Raw genomic sequence first — 16,771 nt, 5'->3', positions numbered from 1 at the left:
GACAACGCCGTAGAAGCTACAATCTGAACTAGACAAGTGATCCATAGCTTTTTTCTCAAACAAAATCAGATTTCGGGAGTTCCTATCACATTTTCATCCAGTTCTCATCTCTCATATTTACATCTCAAGCCCTTCGTCATGGGCAGGTAAAAGAAAATTCTAATCCAAGGTCCAAACTCATATCAACATCAATAAGGGAAAAACATATCATCCCATCCAAAGGGAAAACCATTGGGGAAGGCCATAATGGTACATGAATCATATTAAAAAGCGCCGTCGAATGCATAAGGGAGTCGAAGTCGAGCAAGCCGCAAAGAGCAGGCCGGCCAAGGCAATTGTGAGTCTTTTGAGAATATCAGCCAGGCTCATCATGAATATCCCGATCATCGCCGTGAGCGTCCTGAGCGTCGAGACCGCCGCGTGTCTCGCGTTCGTCCGCCAGAACTGTCACTACCTGTGAAGAAAGTCAGTATATCTCCTTTTCGACCTTGCTGTTGGCAATCATGGGCTTACTCCGTGTGTAGTCCGAATAGTAATAGTACGAACTCGGGTAGGTATAACTGGTCTTGTCGTCGTCTTCTTGCTCGCGATCTCTGTGTCGCTTCAATCCCAAGCAGAGCGCAAGTGCTCCCAAGATGATGGCAACTGTGCCCCAGCCACTCCACTTGGATTCTTTCTCACTGACTGAGCTCTCTGTCCCTGCTGCTGCCGGCCTGGTTCCGAACCAAGTTCGGCCCGGAGGACGAGGGCGACTGCCTTGTGAATGGTGTGAGTATCGCTCCTCGACGGTCGTTTCGCGTCTACGGCGCTTCCTGATTCCCATGGCTGCAAGAAGAGCGTCCAGGGCGCCCTTGAAGCACAAGCAGCCACAGAGGAGCAGAAGCAAGATGACGCCTGCAATCGTACCGATCACAATGCCCGCAATTGCGCCGCCGCTCAGCCCTCCTCCATTGTTGGTTGCCTTGATTCCGATCAGGTCAGCTCCGTTTGTTCCAACGGGCGCGATGAATCCCTGGGTAGTGGTGGGCGCTGAGGTCTGCGTCACAGTTGACGCGCCACTGCTCGTTTCACGCACACCAGGACTAGCTTCACCAGTTGCCGTTGCTTCAGAGCCAGTCACCGCGACAGAAGAGCTCTCAGCAACACATACGCCGTCCTGGCATTCCTGTGCTGCGTCGCAGCAGGTGGTGCCGCACTTCACCTCACCGAGGTCGATTCTGCAGGTTCCCGTAGGGGCTGCGATGTGACTACTCCAGACAGAGGTTATGGTAGATCGATCGGTTTCGGTGACCACATAGGTGGTTGTATAGTACTGCCAACTGCCGCTGCCACCACTCGAACCCTCTAGACATTCCGCTTCGCCGGCGCTGTTGGTGATGCAGGTCTGGCTGGAGCCGCAGCAAAGCCAGCCGTTATAGCCGCAAGGATTCGAGCATGCTGTTCGCTTTTCGAGGGTGTTCTGTTCAAATTCGAGGGCAGATTCGTTGAGAGATAAGGGAGTTGCGATCACCAGTTGTAGAAAGTGGAGTAGTAAGATTAGAGTGGAGAGCGTCGGAATGGCAGCGAGGGACCGCATGGCGGATGAGGAGCGACAAAATGCTCGCCAGGCTGCTCCTGGTCGGTTCTCTTTGTTCTTGGCTTTTTCGAGAAATGTTCGTCGGGTCGTTAATCGTGGTGCACGTTCGGCGGGGAATGCCAGGCTTCCAATGTTCGGCCTCTTGTATACTCTGGAAGCGATCGTAGATCACCCGAGGAAAGGCGAACAAAGAATTCCAGAGCAAAAGAGAGTTAGAATTTAGAGAGGATAGGAGAGATGTGAGAATGTGGAAGAGAAAAGAGAAGACGAAGAGAGAGAGCAAAACAAGAGAAGGTGTGTTTCCCAGCCTCCGTATACCCAACCCCCAACCACCCCATTTCCTGCTAATCGCCCAAAACACCCAACCAACTTTTCCACTTCAACCTTGTTTTTTCCTTTCCACTGACTTTCACGAAGGCTGGGTTTCAGATTGATTTTCGGGTTACTTCAACCTGACAGGCCAATCCATCACTGCATATGCGCCCCTCTGCGAACACCCCCGCGTGGCAGCGATCAACATGCGGTCAGATCGCCCATCTGCTGTCACTTTTTCAGGTCCCTTCTCTACATATACTTTAATTTACTTTTTAAAGAAACAGGATTTGGCTTTAAGGAGAAAGAGATACTAAAGTGTATGAACATGGATCACCAGAGTCAGAATCGGGTGGTGCCACCAATGGCAGCCCAACTGGCTTGAGATCCCGGGATGTCGGCTGCATTTACAATCAAATGATTCAATTCGAGAGACCCAAACTCCGTGAGGACATCAAAGTGACAGAAAAGTTGGAATATACACAGGGAGATCATGTCAAGATCATATCACATCAGATAAACACACCCGCAACCCCCACAGCCAAGCCAAACACCAAGTCCTGAAGACTCGACGTCCGACCCGACATGGCCGCATTTCCACTGGCACCGTGAGCCGTTGCCGTTTCCACTGAAGCACAGTAGTTCAGGCCGAGACCATGACAGGCCTCTGCGCTCAGGCTCGAGCAGATGGATGTGGCCTGGGACGCTGCGGTGACCGCTTCTACTGTCACTCCAGCCCCGCCGGCTCCACCCACCGTCACTTGATAGCGGCCCAGCAGCGCCCCAGTGCACTGCGCATACTCTGACTGACAGAGTGAGTAGTATGAAGAGCAGATTGCGGCATTGGAGAAAGAAGTAGGCACGTAGACAAACGGGTAGGCCCCGGACCCCGTCGAGCCCGTGATGGAAGCCTCTGAGCCGGCCGCCGTTGTCGTTGCTGTCGCACCACTTGGAAATCTGAAGCTGCTCCCCGTCTCAGCGGCACCCGTGGAGGTGCCAGTCAGGCTACCTGTACAATGAGCTCCTGTAGGGCAGCAGGCGATGTTGTTGGCCGAATCGCGCGAGCAGTTCGTCCCTTGCTGGCAACAGGCGTCCGAGTCGCCCAGGCTGGTGCATGGGTTGTAGCCGCTCGGGCAGCTGCTACCGGAGCGTCTTAGGATTCGAAGGACCTCAAAGGCCCGCTTGGATATAACATGCTCCGGCGCAGAGAAGGGTGCGGTGTCTATCGGGAGCACGGAGGGGAGGAATGTGGCCCAGATCCCGATCCACCAAGAAGCCCGCATTCTAGAGCCCGGGCGGATATAGTTCAGGAGTACCGGATGCGACCGAGTGATTCTGATTCCAATGGTTATTATCAATGTTTCCGACTGCTCATTGTTCGCGGCGATCGAGAGTGCTGTTCGAGAGCTCTTATCGAGGTACAGGGTCGGGATGTCAACAAACTACTCAAAGCAGTAAGACCGGCGTAAGCAGAGGTGCGCAACACGAGGGAAACAAAGGCAATGATCAGATTTGGAAACTCACAATGCACTGACACCTCTATCTTCAAGGTCCTCGAGAAAAATTGGAGAGATGTGAGTTGAGAGATGGAGATGATGTAGTGCGGCCGGTTATTCTCCACCGAGATCCCTGCCACAGCAACGAATGCGGTGCCCAACCAGCCCGCCTTCCAAGCCAGCTCCCCATTTAAATTAAAATAGCCATAAGAAGCCCACGACGCATGATTCATGATTAATGGTTCATGCATTATGAAGATCCTGGCTGGATCCTGGCTGAACCCTGAAAACCTCCTCGTCGGGTTGGGTTGTCTAAGACGAGGGGTCTCACCATGCATAAGCAGTGCCCCCCATGTCCGCTCTTCGTCCCTCTCTGTACACCGGTCACTCTCAGTCTGAAGGCATCAGCAAGTCATGGACTCGACTACGCAAACAACTATCCCTGTCGTCGATTTTGCCAAGTGGAGCCTGAGCGGGTCTGCTCGCCAGCGAGTAGCGCAGAATATCGTCGACGCTTGCAAGAAGGTGGGGTTCGTGTACATCGTCAACCACTCGCTGCCCGAGCAACTTCTGGACGAGGCCTTCGACTGGTCCCGCAGATTCTTCGACTTGCCGCAAGATGAGAAGCTCAAAGCGCCTCATCCTGAGGGATGGGCTGTTCACAGAGGCTATTCCTGGCCCGGCCTGGAGAAGGTGTCGCAGGCGATCAGCCAAGACAGTGATCAGAAGCGGGCTGAGCAGCTGAGAGAAGTTCCCGACGTCAAGGTAAGACGATTCACTTGATATCTCAACGACTGGGAAATATGTACCGTCTCATGCAATTGTCTTCAAGTATACCTTGCTGACTCCAATCAGGAAAGTTATGATATCGGGAGCGAGAACAACCCCACGCAACCAAATCAGTGGATACCAGAAGAATCCCTTCCTGATTTCCGTGCTTTCATGACACAATTTTACTGGGAGTGTTTCCGTGTGGGAGGTGAGATCTTACAGGCTCTTGCCATTGGCTTGGATCTGGACGATAACCATCTGCTGTTGAAGCATTCGGGGAACAATAACCAGCTGCGTCTCTTGCACTACCCGCCCATTCCAGCAGAAGCACTCGAGAGTCACCGTGCGGCGAGATGTCCCGCTCATACTGATTGGAGCTCGATCACCCTACTCTTCCAGGACGACTGCGGTGGCCTGGAAGTCGAGGACGTGAACAGGCCAGGCTCGTTTGTCCCAGCGACCCCAATCAAAAATGCCATTGTCATGAACGTGGGTGACCTTTTGCAAAGATGGAGCAACGGTTTGTGGACTATATTATCTTCAGGTGTAAGTGTCTTCTAACAGGCGCAGATCATCTCCGCTCTACCAGCCATAGAGTTACTCTGCCACCGCTATCTGATAGGTTTGAGGGAGAACAACGGGTGACCCGCAGACGCTTCTCTATTCCGTACTTTCTGGCACCGGATCCGGATTCTATGATCGAGTGTATTCCGTCTTGCATGGGTGCTGATGAACCAGCCAAGTATGAGCCAATTACGCAGGCTGGATACAATCAGATGCGTGCTTCCATGCAGTACTAAACTTGTTTCCCCGCATAATCAGGGAACATGCGTTGCACTGACTGCCATCGTTGTTATTGGTCATTTCCGATTTGCCCGGTTTTCCCAACCACTTGGAAAGGTGCATTTTGATCTCAAAGAATACATTTACATCTCAGTTTTCACCTGAACATCAGACTGGTAGAGACTATATTGAAATACTTATATTTGCCAGCACTGAAGTGCAGATAAAGTACCTGGGCATGTAGACGAGCGTAGTAATGTAAATGTTCGCAATCAGAGGAGCTCGTGGGTAGCATATTCTCACTTGCGATCCCATCTTCGACCTCCAACCAGAAAGATACGGTTTCCACGCATATTTTCTAATGAATGTCTTTATTTTCCATCTCTTTGATTTCAAAAGAGCGTTCTTTTGACTACAGTCGAGTCTATACTCCATTCCTGCCGATCCCCACTCCACCCCACTGACTAAGATCGATCTTGGCGCGGCAATGGATCGCCCGCCAGAGCGCGTCCGCGATGCGCTCTACGATCCTGATCGCGCGACCACAATGTACGGAGAACTGGGCAACAAATTGGTACGTGTCATTCTTAACTAATAACAGCATGTGCTAGAATTCGACCGAATTGCAAACGCAAATTCTGACTACTGGCTCCAGGTGCAACATGCAAAGCGAACCCAATCCCTCGCCCATCTCCCACCCTACCAGACCGAAATTGTCCGCGCCGTGACTCGAGAGGTGCGGGATCTGGACCGCGATGTGACTCGCATGCTTGAGCCCTTCGAGGGCGCATTCAACCCGTCGGCCGACCCAGCCATCGCATGTTCCCTCCTAGTCGACCACCTATGCATGCGTCGAAACAAGCGCTGCCTACTGGCGTACCACCGCGTCCGAACCGAGAAACTCGAGGAACTCTGCTGGACCGGCGTCGACGTTCTGGAACAGCAACAGCCCAACGATGCGTCCGAAGACCGGGGTCCAGGACAGTCTGGTGGCGGGCACAGCTCGCTAAGCCCCGAGGAAGAGGAATACTTCCGGCAATACGGCGACATGCTGGCCGCATATAAAGGTCAATGGACCGATGTCGATCTTACGGGAACACTGGAGCCGCCGAAGGATCTATTCATTGACGTACGCGTGCTGAAAGATGCCGGAGAGATCCAGACGGAGTACGGGTACGTGGTGTCACTTGACTGGAGCTCTTACAACGAAGCTAACGAGCGAGATACAGGGTGATCAACCTCACGAAAAACAGTCAACTCTATGTTCGACAGGGAGATGTCGAGCGACTAATTGCACAGGGATTCCTCGAGCGGTTGAGCTGATTGCGCGGCCGTGGAATCAGGCCACGGTCTGCACGACAGGAGTTGTGTACTTTGAGATACCCCCGCCACGACGTTGATGGTCCATGTGATATGAAATAAAATTTGGAATGCGCCATGACTTGATCTCGCATTCATAGATAATTGACTCCTAATCGAGGATCCGAGTACGAATTCGGGTTCGGGTACCTTGTAGTACTATCGCGCCACTCGTGTATTGTTTGCGCCACGGGCAAGGTGGATAGCACAGGCATTCTAGAACGACATCAAAATATCAAAATAGAGCAAACGTTGAGCTTGGTCATAGCTTCACGTAAGTTGAGCTCGGCCTTCGGCATTTACAATATAAGCGCCGATAACGGCATTGCAGGGGCTTAAGGTACTTCGGACATGGGATGAAACGAGAATAGCGGGGGGGCTAGCGAGGGCATCGCAGCTCCATGGCCCAGATTGTACACGAGTTGTGGAACGAGAACTTCCGCCCAGGTGCCTTAGTGGTCACAGTAGTATTAATCAGTACCTGGCGCACGGTATCAGCACCGGCCCCGCATGCGGTTTAGCCCGGAGATAACAAGACGCTAAACGGATTTCCAGGTTTTAGTCAACCAGACTTCATGATACAATTTTTTGGGCTAATATCTTGTCCTGATAAGCAAGTACCGCTTTGATCGTTCCTATTTATCCTCGTCCTGCCCCGGATGGCTTCGTTGCGCTGGTCTTGATGCCTCCTCGGCACCGTCGCGTCATTTCTGCTGCATCTTAACGCCCCTGCATGCGCTAGTTGTCGGTAATCCCCCGAATTTCTGGCGATCGTCCCCGTGCGGCCGTTTCGCAAACTGATGCGCGTGTTACAACCTCGTGGGCGTCGCGACTCTCGCGCGTCGGCTCTGTCACGCCGCGATTGGGGTTTCGACCGAGAAGACTTTTCCATGCCACCGGATTCCGCTGTGGAACATGCAAACCTGGGCAGCTCGCCCGGTGCGGGTATCGAGACTTCGAGCTATGCTGGATCTAGCTTGAAGACCCCCAGTCGCTCATTTTACCACCGCTCATTGAACACTCCTGCAGGTGGGTACCTTACGAGCTACCGTTGGTAGAGCGAATTTACTGACCATTCGGCGATTCTCCAGACCCGGCACACTATGCATCCGATGGGCTGCGAGAGCAAACTGCGGAGCTTGCGACCTACGGCTTGTCACTGAACAAACAGCCCTCGCGGGGAAGAACCAGTCTTCCTCCCAGTCTGGATACATTTCAGGGCCGACATTCTCCAGCTACCTCTCATGATGAAATCGCCGGCTCTCATCAAACTGTGGGAGGGCGGTCCTTGGAATTAAGATCCACTCCTGTCGACTCTGCCATTGCTTCCTCCGCTCTGACAGAGATGATCCTCCGCCCCTCTTCGGACTCGGACGAGGATGTCACCAAGCCCGCTGTCACGGAAGATATCCCGGACCTTCATCTGCCGACCATCCAAGACGAACCCGAGCCCCGAGACACGGAGCGGACTTCGCTGCTGACAAAGACTCGCTCCAAGTCATCACACCATTACGGAGCTGTTGAGGATGTTGAGAACCAGGGAGGAAGCACCGCTGGGCCCGTCAACGCCTTCTCCAAAGGACTTTCAAGGGTAGCTAAATGTTCGCGGATCGTGACGAATCCCAAGGCCTGGGATAGGCGAATTATATGGCAAGAAGGACTGATCCGCCCCGTCAGTTTAATTCCAGCAGTGTTTCTTGGACTTTTGCTTAACATTCTTGATGCCTTATCTTACGGAATGATCTTGTTCCCTCTGGGAGAGCCCTTATTCGCCGACCTGGGCGCAGATGGCATCTCGATGTTTTACGTCAGTACTATCGTCGCTCAGGTGGTATTCTCTTGCGGAGGTTCCATCTTCAAGGGAGGAATAGGAAGTGAAATGATCGAGGTCGTTCCCTTCTTCCACCAGATGGCATTCGCCATCATGAACCGAGTGGGCAAGGACAATCCGCAGGCCGTGATTGCGACCACCATCCTCGCCTTCTCAGTCAGCTCTGTCCTTACCGGTTTGGTATTCTTCTTGATGGGCGTCTGCGGGCTGGGCTCGCTGATCGGATTCTTTCCTCGCCATATCCTGATCGGCTGCATTGGCGGTGTTGGCTACTTCCTCATTCAAACCGGAGTCGAGGTCTCTGCTCGGTTGCCCGGCTCACTCGAGTATACCATCGATACTCTCCAGAAACTCTTCCACCTCGACACATTTCCTCTTTGGATAATACCTCTGTTCCTTGCAATTAGTCTTCTTGTTTTGAAGCGCTTCGTTCGGTCGAATTTCCTCGTCGGCGCTTACTTCATTGGTGTGGCGGTGGCTTTCTACATCATTATTCTTAGTGCGAGGATTTCTATGGATACCTTGCACCAGAATGGTTGGGTGTTTGATGCCCCGTCATCTAATAACCCTTGGTATCACTTCTACACTCTCTATGGTAAGTGACAGGCACGTATTCCTTTTGGTCAATGGCTCACGTTTTGTTAGACTTCTCTGCGGTGGACTGGACTGCCTTTGCTGATACCATCCCGGCAATGTTTGCATTAACTTTCTTCGGTGTGCTCCACGTACCGATCAACGTTCCCGCTCTCGGCATCTCTACTGGAGAAGACAATCTCAATGTGGACAGGGAGCTTGTGGCACACGGCGTAACCAATGCCCTCTCAGGATTTGCGGGTAGCATCCAGAACTATCTCGTGTACACGAACAGTCTTTTGTTCATCGCTAGCGGTGGAGATTCGCGCTTGGCTGGTCTCATGCTAGCGGCCGCAACAGCAGGAATTATGGTCATTGGCCCGGTGATTGTCGGATACATCCCGGTCATGGTTGTCGGCGCTCTGATCTTCTTGCTTGGTATCGAATTGTTGCAGGAGGCCTTGGTAGACACGTGGGGAAAGCTTACACGACTCGAGTATCTGACAGTGGTCATCATCGTTGTCACGATGGGCGCTTGGGACTTCGTGACGGGTATATTGGTCGGCATCATCCTTGCATGCATGAACTTTGTCGTACAAACATCTCGCAAGTCTGCCATTCGAGCCACGTTCTCTGGAGAGACCACAGGGTCAACGGTCCGCCGACCCCCCATTCAACAGCAGTACCTGCATGAGGCTGGCCAGCAAACTCTCATTCTGAAGCTTGGTGGCTTCCTCTTCTTCGGGACCATCGTCAGTGTCGAGAACACGGTGCGCGGCCTGATCGAAGACGAGGCTTTTGATCGGCAGCCCCTCCGATTTTTGATTCTGGACTTCTCCAGGGTCTACGGACTTGATTTCTCCGCCGCCGAAGCTTTCACTCGCATTAACCGCATCCTCCGCAAGCGCAACGTGCAAACAACTATCTCCGGCCTGAACGTCGAGGGCGACGTCGGCAAGAGTCTACAAAACGTAGGCCTCTTCGAGCCCGAATCTGGCGTCTCCATCTTTGAGGACCTCAACTCGGCCCTCGAATTCTGCGAGAATGACTACCTCAAGGTTTTCTACAACCGCCAAAAAGCACTCACTCGCAAGTCTATCGACTCCACCAACAGCCCCCAACTCCAGACGCCCGTTCCTGTCCCATCAGGTGCGGACAATCGCCAATCCAGTCTATCCGAGAATGTAGTCGGCTCTCCCCGAGGACAGTACTTACAACGGGTCGCCACAACCACGATCCGCGAACACGAACAAGAAACAGCCAGTATGGCCGCACCCGCCTGGTCCGCCATGCGCCAACCTCTCCCCCTCCTCCTCCAAACATTCCAGGGCCTCTCAACCCAGAATGAAGACTTCTGGTTCCCCGCCTGCGCCTACTTCTCATGCGAGTCCTACCCTGCCGGCACAGTCCTCTACCACGAAGGCGACATCCCACGCGCCTTCTATCTACTCGAGTCCGGTATGCTGCGTTGCGAGTATAACCTCCCACAGGGCCGCTACTTCGAGCTTGTCGTCGCTGGTCGACCCTGCGGAGAGTTGCCTTTCTTCAGTGACACTCGCCGCACAGCGACGGTGAAAGCTGAGCACGAATGTGTTGCATGGTGCCTCAGTGATGAGAAGTGGAAGGAAATTCAAGAGCAGCATCCGCGCATCGCTCGTGAACTGTTGACTGTTAGTTTGAAGCTGACGACCGAGCGGATGGACAGTATCACTTCATATGTTCTCACAATGGCAGCTTGAACATCTTTTTGCTTTTTTCCCTGTCTCCTTTACTTTGCATCAAACTGGGCGGCAATTTGAGCGACTTTATTTTGGTGGCCTGTATGCATGTGTGTTTTCCGTCGTCTTGGAGCGTATAGGTACATAACATTGGTTACAACCCTATTTTAAGCTTTGACTACACTTATGCCATCACTAGTCATGAGTATTCGTAAACGAAATAGAGTTGAAGTGTCGTGTCTAAAGGGAAACCCACATCTAGCCAATTCGCTGAAGTAACATATACTCGATATGCAAACATAGTCGTAAATAACGAGTCAACTCAATCGTTCTACGATCATACCACGTTTAAGCTAGCAGGGATCCCAAGATTCATCCACGATACAAAAAAAAGAGTGGAAAGAAGGCTACACTGCATGCCATTCGTAACTGATCACACCCCCGAAGGGAAATGCGAGGGCTTTTTCTATATGCTATTCCGCGCTAAGAGCGAGACAGGCGTCGACAGCTAGACCAACTCTATGAAAGGATATTAGTACATGACACACAATTAAGGGGCTATAGAAAACTCACCTTCCCTCCTTCATCTTGACCACGTCGTCAATGACATCGCGGTCTAGGTTGGGGAACATGTTCGACAGGGTCTCAACAACGTTATTATGCTCGGCGCGCTGGATTCGTCGTGCTTCTGCGTCTTCAGCACTGGCCTGCCGTGCCGCTGCATCTTCTGCGTCTAGTACACGGCTCAGGTTCTTCTGAGCGCTGCTACCATCTCGAGACCGTCGTGGGCGTTCGTCACTCGATTTTCGGCTCTCGGTACTGGAGCGCGGGGGCTGGTAGACGTTTGGTGTGAGGCGGGGCTGCGCAATGGCTGGTTGTGGTGTTGCGACGGGTTGGGGGCGGTCCTGTGATAGGCCTGTTTCTCCATCGTCGGAGAACATGCGGCCGATGGTGGTGAGGGGTTTCTGGATGGTACGTAAGAGCCCTGCGACTGGGGCGGAGGTATCGTCGTCGCTAGACTGAGACGCATCTTTGCGGCTTGGTCCGGCTAGGGGTTGAGATGGGCCGCCCGGTGCTGTTGATTGGGGCGGAGGTTTGTCTGCTAGAGATTCAGACTCACGGTTTTGTTCGGCAATGGCGGAGACGGCTTGTTCGACGTTGCGCTCGAACTCTTCGTCGCTGACAGTGAGACTGGTGCGGTCTAATGTCTCGATGAATTGGATGGCTCCGGACTACAGGAAGGTTAGTGGTTGGGATAGATCGAGATTGATGGCAGTTCTTCTTACCAGCGAAGACAGATAGTAGCCAGCCTCGCCACCGAGCTTATCTTGGTTGCGGAACCGCAGGATGTATTGAATGTTAGAAACGAGATGATCTGGGTTCGCATGTAGCACCACATAGATCAGGAGTGGAATGAAAGAATCGGCGGAGGTGTCTGCCTTCTTGGAATTCTTCAAAAGACCGAATATCACCTTGCAGCAATTCAAGATGCAGATGACTTTATCCCGAGGAGCCCGGTAGCCATTTAGCTTTAAAATTTCTGTTTGTCTGGTTAGAGAAAGACAAGTAGATAGCGCGTAGAAAGACGTAGGGCTTACCTTGTTGTGCCAAGGTCAAGAAACGACGTCCGCCACCGCTCACAGGCGAAATATCCAGATGCTCCTCACGGACCCAGCTGTAAATGCGGATCTTTTGCGCCAAAATTTCATCGCGTTCAATGTCTTCCTGGTGCTGACCCCGCCGCCACGGCCCATGAAGCCGTTCAATCTCTCTTCGCCGACTGCGGCTTGCGCTTCTGGGAATGCTTGGTGGGGCTGGGATTGCTGGGGCAAAGGTCTGCGAGTACAAACGGTTCATGACGAGCTTCTCCATGCCTTCTTTGGCGTTATCGAATTCGCTGTCTGAGACATCTCGCCAGACCTCGCACAAAGCCATTTTATTGGTGATAAATGCCAGGAAATCGCTGATAATCTTCACCTGCTCGTGAACCATCCACTGTCTCTTTCCAAACTCCATTAGGAATGAGCGCAGAAATTTGGCCACGGGGTCAGCGGTCCGGTGACGCAGCTGTTCTAAGAACCGATGGAAATCGAACGGCTGGTCTGGCTCGGGTTCTGGCATTGGTAGTACTGTTGAAACCGACGATGTCCGACTCAATGTGGGTTCATCGGGGCCCATCGACTTGTGAGTGTATTGGGAGACCGGAGAGGACTGGCTACCAGGTGGGTGAGCTCCCGATGGCCCTGACAAAGTGGGCTGGATATGATCGAGACTGGATTTGCGAGGTGGGAAATAGTTCTGACCGCCGCGAAACTGCTCAGCAAGCTCCATCCGAGGCGACATGATTTCTTGCTGGCCTGTAGTCCTATCTGGGTCCTGGAATTGACCCATGATGGTCTGGATCTCTGGCTGAGAATCATTGTCATCCCGCGCCCGGCCATTTCGACTACCTTGTTTCCACTCTGGATCACTATCGCCGGGCACGTCTGGCAGCTCCTTTTCGGAGCTCGGGGCCGAGGTTGGCTCGCTTGGCTGCAACGCGGGGCCCGAAGTTGTGGAGATCGAGTTCAAGTAGGCATCGTCCTTCTCGGGCAGAGGAGGCGGGGGAGGAGTATTCGCCTGGTGTGACGGTAGAGGTTCTGGCACGTCCGTCGCCGACACTGACAGCTTATCCATTTGTCCCGCAAGCGGGTCGGACTGGGACGGGGTTGATGGTAGGGGTTGTGCGGCTATTGTCGAGCTGGTTGCACGATGGCTCGAGTCAATAGGGGGTTTGTGACCCTTCGCCCGTTTCCATATTTTTATCGGTCTGTTCCAAATCCTTCGAGATGTTATTCTGGACGTCAGGGAGGGAGGTGGGGGAAATAGAGCTCTTGGGCTCTTCAGGGGTGAGCTGATCGTCCCTCATCCCGGACGGAGAGGGCGAAGCTTCGGTGGCCGACATAAGCTATGGTCAGCACGCAGACCACGCCAACGGGTTCAGGGAATCCTGGTCTAGCGTGTAGGGGAGTCTTGAAGCTCTCATGCTGATGGTCCGGATCATCGTTCGGCCGGGGGCCGCACCCGTATTCGATTGTAGACCTTTCGATCTGATCGATAAAGACGGTATGCAAGATCGAAAGCTCTTAGCTGCTGCCTATGTTGCTAGATAATTCCTTTCATCCAGATACGAGCTTTAGTAAACAGAATATCCTGTATAGACGCGGTATCTACCTTGGCTACCTTCGACTGTATGCGATGACTAAGTTTCTGCCCCAGGCCCCGCTGGGCATAAAAAGCCCCCGTCCAAGTCAACTCCACTCCCATTGCATCTCGTTTATCATGTGTGGGATCTTTTTTTCCTTGTCAACAAGGAACACACAGCCAAACCAAGAAACGAGGACTCTGCTGGAAAAGCGAGGCCCGGACAGCACCCATACCCACACGGTGTGCAGGGAGGTCAAGACACAAGATGCAGTATCCCAGCCCCCGCAGCATCTTACCTTCATCTCAACAGTACTGTCACTAAGAGGTGATCATGTTTACTCACAACCCCTTATAGATTCGGCTACCCAATCTGTGCTCTGCTGGAATGGAGAAGCTTGGAAGATAGCCGGCGAAACCGTCAGCGGCAATGATACTGAACGCGTCTTCAACCTCTTCTTGCAGGCCGTCGGGGATGATTGTAAAGATGCTCCTCACAAACTAGCCGAGGCTGTTGCAACTATCTCAGGGCCATTTGCCTTTGTATTCTACGACGCGGTGAATGGGCGGCTTTTCTTCAGCAGGGACTGCCTCGGCAGAAGATCTCTCTTGCAGGGGTTTGAAGAAGACGGAAGTCTCAGGATATCCAGCTTGTGCGACGGGTCTCCTTCGGCCCTGTTCGAAGAGGTGGGCTTCGCTGGTATCTATATGATCAATCTTGATGTATACCAAGATGCATCTGCGGCGCCTAAGGGTCAATACAAGATTGAGGTTTTGCCATGGAGCTCTGCTCCTGCTCCTCCGGCAGGTCACATTGTAAGTTTCACTTCAGCTTCAACATTTTTTCGTCTAACATTTCATTGTAGAAGAATCCAATTCCGCCAATGAACATGTCGGTTCCGAGAGAGACACCACCAGCACTGACACTGGACACTCCGTCCGTCAAGGAGCTCGAGGCCAGGCTTCGACAATCACTTGAACTAAGGATCCGAGGCGTGCCAGAACCCCCGGGCTATGTCTCAGGCCGTAGTGCCAAAGTTGCAGTTCTCTTCTCAGGAGGCTTGGACTGTACCATTCTGGCCCGTCTCTCACATGACATACTACCAATCAACGAGCCTATCGATCTTCTTAATGTCGCATTTGAGAACCCTAGAGTCACAGCAGCGGCAAACTTGAATTCAAAACAACAAACGTCATCATCGCCATCTCCCACCTCGGCCTACGAGGCCTGCCCTGACAGGATCACGGGCCGTTCTGCATTCACAGAGCTCCAGCAGGCCTGTCCAGGTCGCACCTGGCGTTTCATCGCCATTGACATCCCCTACACCGAAACCCTATCACATCGTGACCTGGTCAAGCGTCTCATGAGACCCCACAACACAGAAATGGATCTCTCCATCGCATGTGCCTTGTACTTTGCATCCCGCGGTCAAGGAACAAGTCATATCCCCAAAGCAGACCCAGAACCCTACACGACCTCAGCACGCGTTCTTCTCTCAGGCCTCGGTGCCGACGAGCTCTTTGCCGGATACGGCCGCCATGGTATCGCCTTCAACCGCAGCGGTTTCGAGGGCTTGGTCTCCGAGATCAATCTCGATGTCAGCCGACTTGGACAGCGGAATCTCGGTCGTGACGACCGCGTTCTCTGTCATTGGGGCCGCGAAACTCGCTTCCCATATCTAGACGAAGACTTTGTCGCGTGGGTACTTCGCGCTCCTGTCTGGGAAAAGTGCGGGTTCGGGCTTCCTGAGCTGTCAGACTCTGATCCAGAGATACGGACAATTGCCACTCTTGATAGAGAGAAAATGGCGCTCCGGCTTGTGGCTCTGAGGTTGGGCTTGCAGAGCGTTGCTCGGGAGAAGAAGCGTGCTATCCAATTCGGTGCGCGTACAGCTAAGATGGAGAAAGGCCGCACAAAAGGCACCGATACCCTCACCTGAATCTTATGACCTTTCCTTCTCTCCTTTCCTTGTTCTATACACTGATCCTCTTTCCTTGCCCTTCCCCACGAATCAACACCCTTCCCTTCCATCAAGAACTCAGTCCAGCGGTGATGACAAAACATGGAAACAGATACTTCTGAAGCCCCGTCCCACCCAGCTTTCAAATACAAGTCCCTATCTCTCGTCATCTACTTCCATGCCCTTTATGGAGTACCACTCCATCCTTCGATCAAGTGGACGGTTCACCAAACATACTCCGTCCGTTCTCACTCTTTCCCCAGAGCAACAGCAGTCTTTCGAGACGGCGCGTAGCTCGAGGATGGGATGAAGAATCCGGGTATGTGAAGTGGATGCAGTTTATCTTGAGGGCATGGAGGCGACGAGGGAGAACGGATTTGGGGGAGAGATGGGGCTCGTGAAGGTGCAAAAGGCAAGTCTGAGCTGGTTTACTATTATCTGAGTGTCTATTTGTAGAAGCACTGATCGTAGATCGAAGACCCTGAGTCGGTCCAGATCGGCAAATCTCCGAGGCCGTAGATAAGCTTGTTTAGTCCCGAGTGATCAACGTCTACAGTCTCCGATGCAATCAGGAGATATCTAAAGAGCTTGGAAAGAATTAGTGGATCGGTTAGCAGAAGTAACTTACTCGCAATAATCACTACTGTATATTGCGGAATCTCTGATGTAATACATTAAATACAGTGGGAGCCTGCGGAATGTTTTTCTATATATAGACAGCAATTCTGCAGCCTCTGTTCTGGAAACCCGTTTAGCAGATGATTTTTGGATCTGGGCCGTCGACCCAGACTACGTGGTAGACACGGGGAACCAAAGCTCCAGTGGGTACCAAGGCTACCTGCGCGTTCGTCTCCAGCAGCTTATTCACAATTTCTATATCGCGCGGCGTTGGCATGCCGATGAGATCTCCATGAAGGACTTGTGGAAGGTAGCGCAGAAGGACCCTCACAATGGCTCGTTTGTTTCAATGGAAGACGAGGAAATATTTTCTCAGGACTCAACTTGGGAAGTTGAAACCGCCCATCGAACAAGAAACGCGAGGCAGCAAGCCTCCGATTGAATGTGTTTATGTAAAGCCAATGGGTAACTTAAAACAAAATTGAAAATAACTCGAACAGGCAATTCACAGGTCCGCCATTTCTAAGATCAAAATAAGGTGTTATTCTAGACGAAACCTTTTGGGAGTCAATTGACCCTATGAAGCGTGG

General features: G+C 52.5%; 7 protein-coding genes across 7 annotated transcripts; 4 read left to right on the top strand and 3 right to left on the bottom strand.

Annotated features, from left to right (window-relative positions):
• Window positions 1–355: 355 nt before the first annotated feature.
• On the bottom strand, window positions 356–1,576 carry N7498_009757 (uncharacterized protein; the record flags this gene model as incomplete). Its single annotated transcript, XM_058456813.1, has 2 exons — window positions 356–450; window positions 514–1,576. The coding sequence occupies 2 exons, from the start codon at window positions 1,574–1,576 to the stop codon at window positions 356–358; spliced, it is 1,158 nt and encodes a 385-aa protein (XP_058303712.1).
• Window positions 1,577–2,400: 824 nt separating this feature from the next.
• N7498_009756 (uncharacterized protein) lies at window positions 2,401–3,171 on the bottom strand (the record flags this gene model as incomplete). Its single annotated transcript, XM_058456812.1, has 1 exon — window positions 2,401–3,171. One exon carries the CDS (start codon window positions 3,169–3,171, stop codon window positions 2,401–2,403), a length of 771 nt encoding a protein of 256 aa, XP_058303711.1.
• Window positions 3,172–3,798: 627 nt separating this feature from the next.
• On the top strand, window positions 3,799–4,955 carry N7498_009755 (isopenicillin N synthase family dioxygenase; the record flags this gene model as incomplete). The annotated part of the gene is made up of 3 exons (XM_058456811.1): window positions 3,799–4,149; window positions 4,240–4,675; window positions 4,726–4,955. 3 exons carry the CDS (start codon window positions 3,799–3,801, stop codon window positions 4,953–4,955), a joined length of 1,017 nt encoding a protein of 338 aa, XP_058303710.1.
• Window positions 4,956–5,485: 530 nt separating this feature from the next.
• On the top strand, window positions 5,486–6,261 carry N7498_009754 (DNA replication protein PSF1; the record flags this gene model as incomplete). The annotated part of the gene is made up of 3 exons (XM_058456810.1): window positions 5,486–5,512; window positions 5,594–6,111; window positions 6,168–6,261. 3 exons carry the CDS (start codon window positions 5,486–5,488, stop codon window positions 6,259–6,261), a joined length of 639 nt encoding a protein of 212 aa, XP_058303709.1.
• Window positions 6,262–7,089: 828 nt separating this feature from the next.
• Window positions 7,090–10,440, top strand: N7498_009753 (sulfate transporter family protein; the record flags this gene model as incomplete). Its single annotated transcript, XM_058456809.1, has 3 exons — window positions 7,090–7,326; window positions 7,389–8,723; window positions 8,774–10,440. The coding sequence occupies exons 1-3, from the start codon at window positions 7,098–7,100 to the stop codon at window positions 10,438–10,440; spliced, it is 3,231 nt and encodes a 1,076-aa protein (XP_058303708.1). The 5' UTR covers window positions 7,090–7,097.
• Window positions 10,441–10,892: 452 nt separating this feature from the next.
• On the bottom strand, window positions 10,893–13,095 carry N7498_009752 (guanine nucleotide exchange factor VPS9; the record flags this gene model as incomplete). The annotated part of the gene is made up of 4 exons (XM_058456808.1): window positions 10,893–10,938; window positions 10,993–11,651; window positions 11,706–11,959; window positions 12,018–13,095. 4 exons carry the CDS (start codon window positions 13,093–13,095, stop codon window positions 10,893–10,895), a joined length of 2,037 nt encoding a protein of 678 aa, XP_058303707.1.
• A 645-nt stretch (window positions 13,096–13,740) lies between these two features.
• On the top strand, window positions 13,741–15,542 carry N7498_009751 (asparagine synthetase domain-containing protein; the record flags this gene model as incomplete). The annotated part of the gene is made up of 2 exons (XM_058456807.1): window positions 13,741–14,418; window positions 14,469–15,542. 2 exons carry the CDS (start codon window positions 13,741–13,743, stop codon window positions 15,540–15,542), a joined length of 1,752 nt encoding a protein of 583 aa, XP_058303706.1.
• Window positions 15,543–16,771: the final 1,229 nt, after the last annotated feature.

This window comes from Penicillium cinerascens, assembly GCF_028974065.1.
Source record: "Penicillium cinerascens strain IBT 15544 chromosome Unknown scaffold_4_segment0_segment1, whole genome shotgun sequence".
Lineage (NCBI taxonomy): Eukaryota > Fungi > Ascomycota > Eurotiomycetes > Eurotiales > Aspergillaceae > Penicillium > Penicillium cinerascens.
The sequence above is the reverse complement of the archived record's forward strand: the minus strand, read 5'-3'. Positions and strand labels throughout refer to the sequence as shown.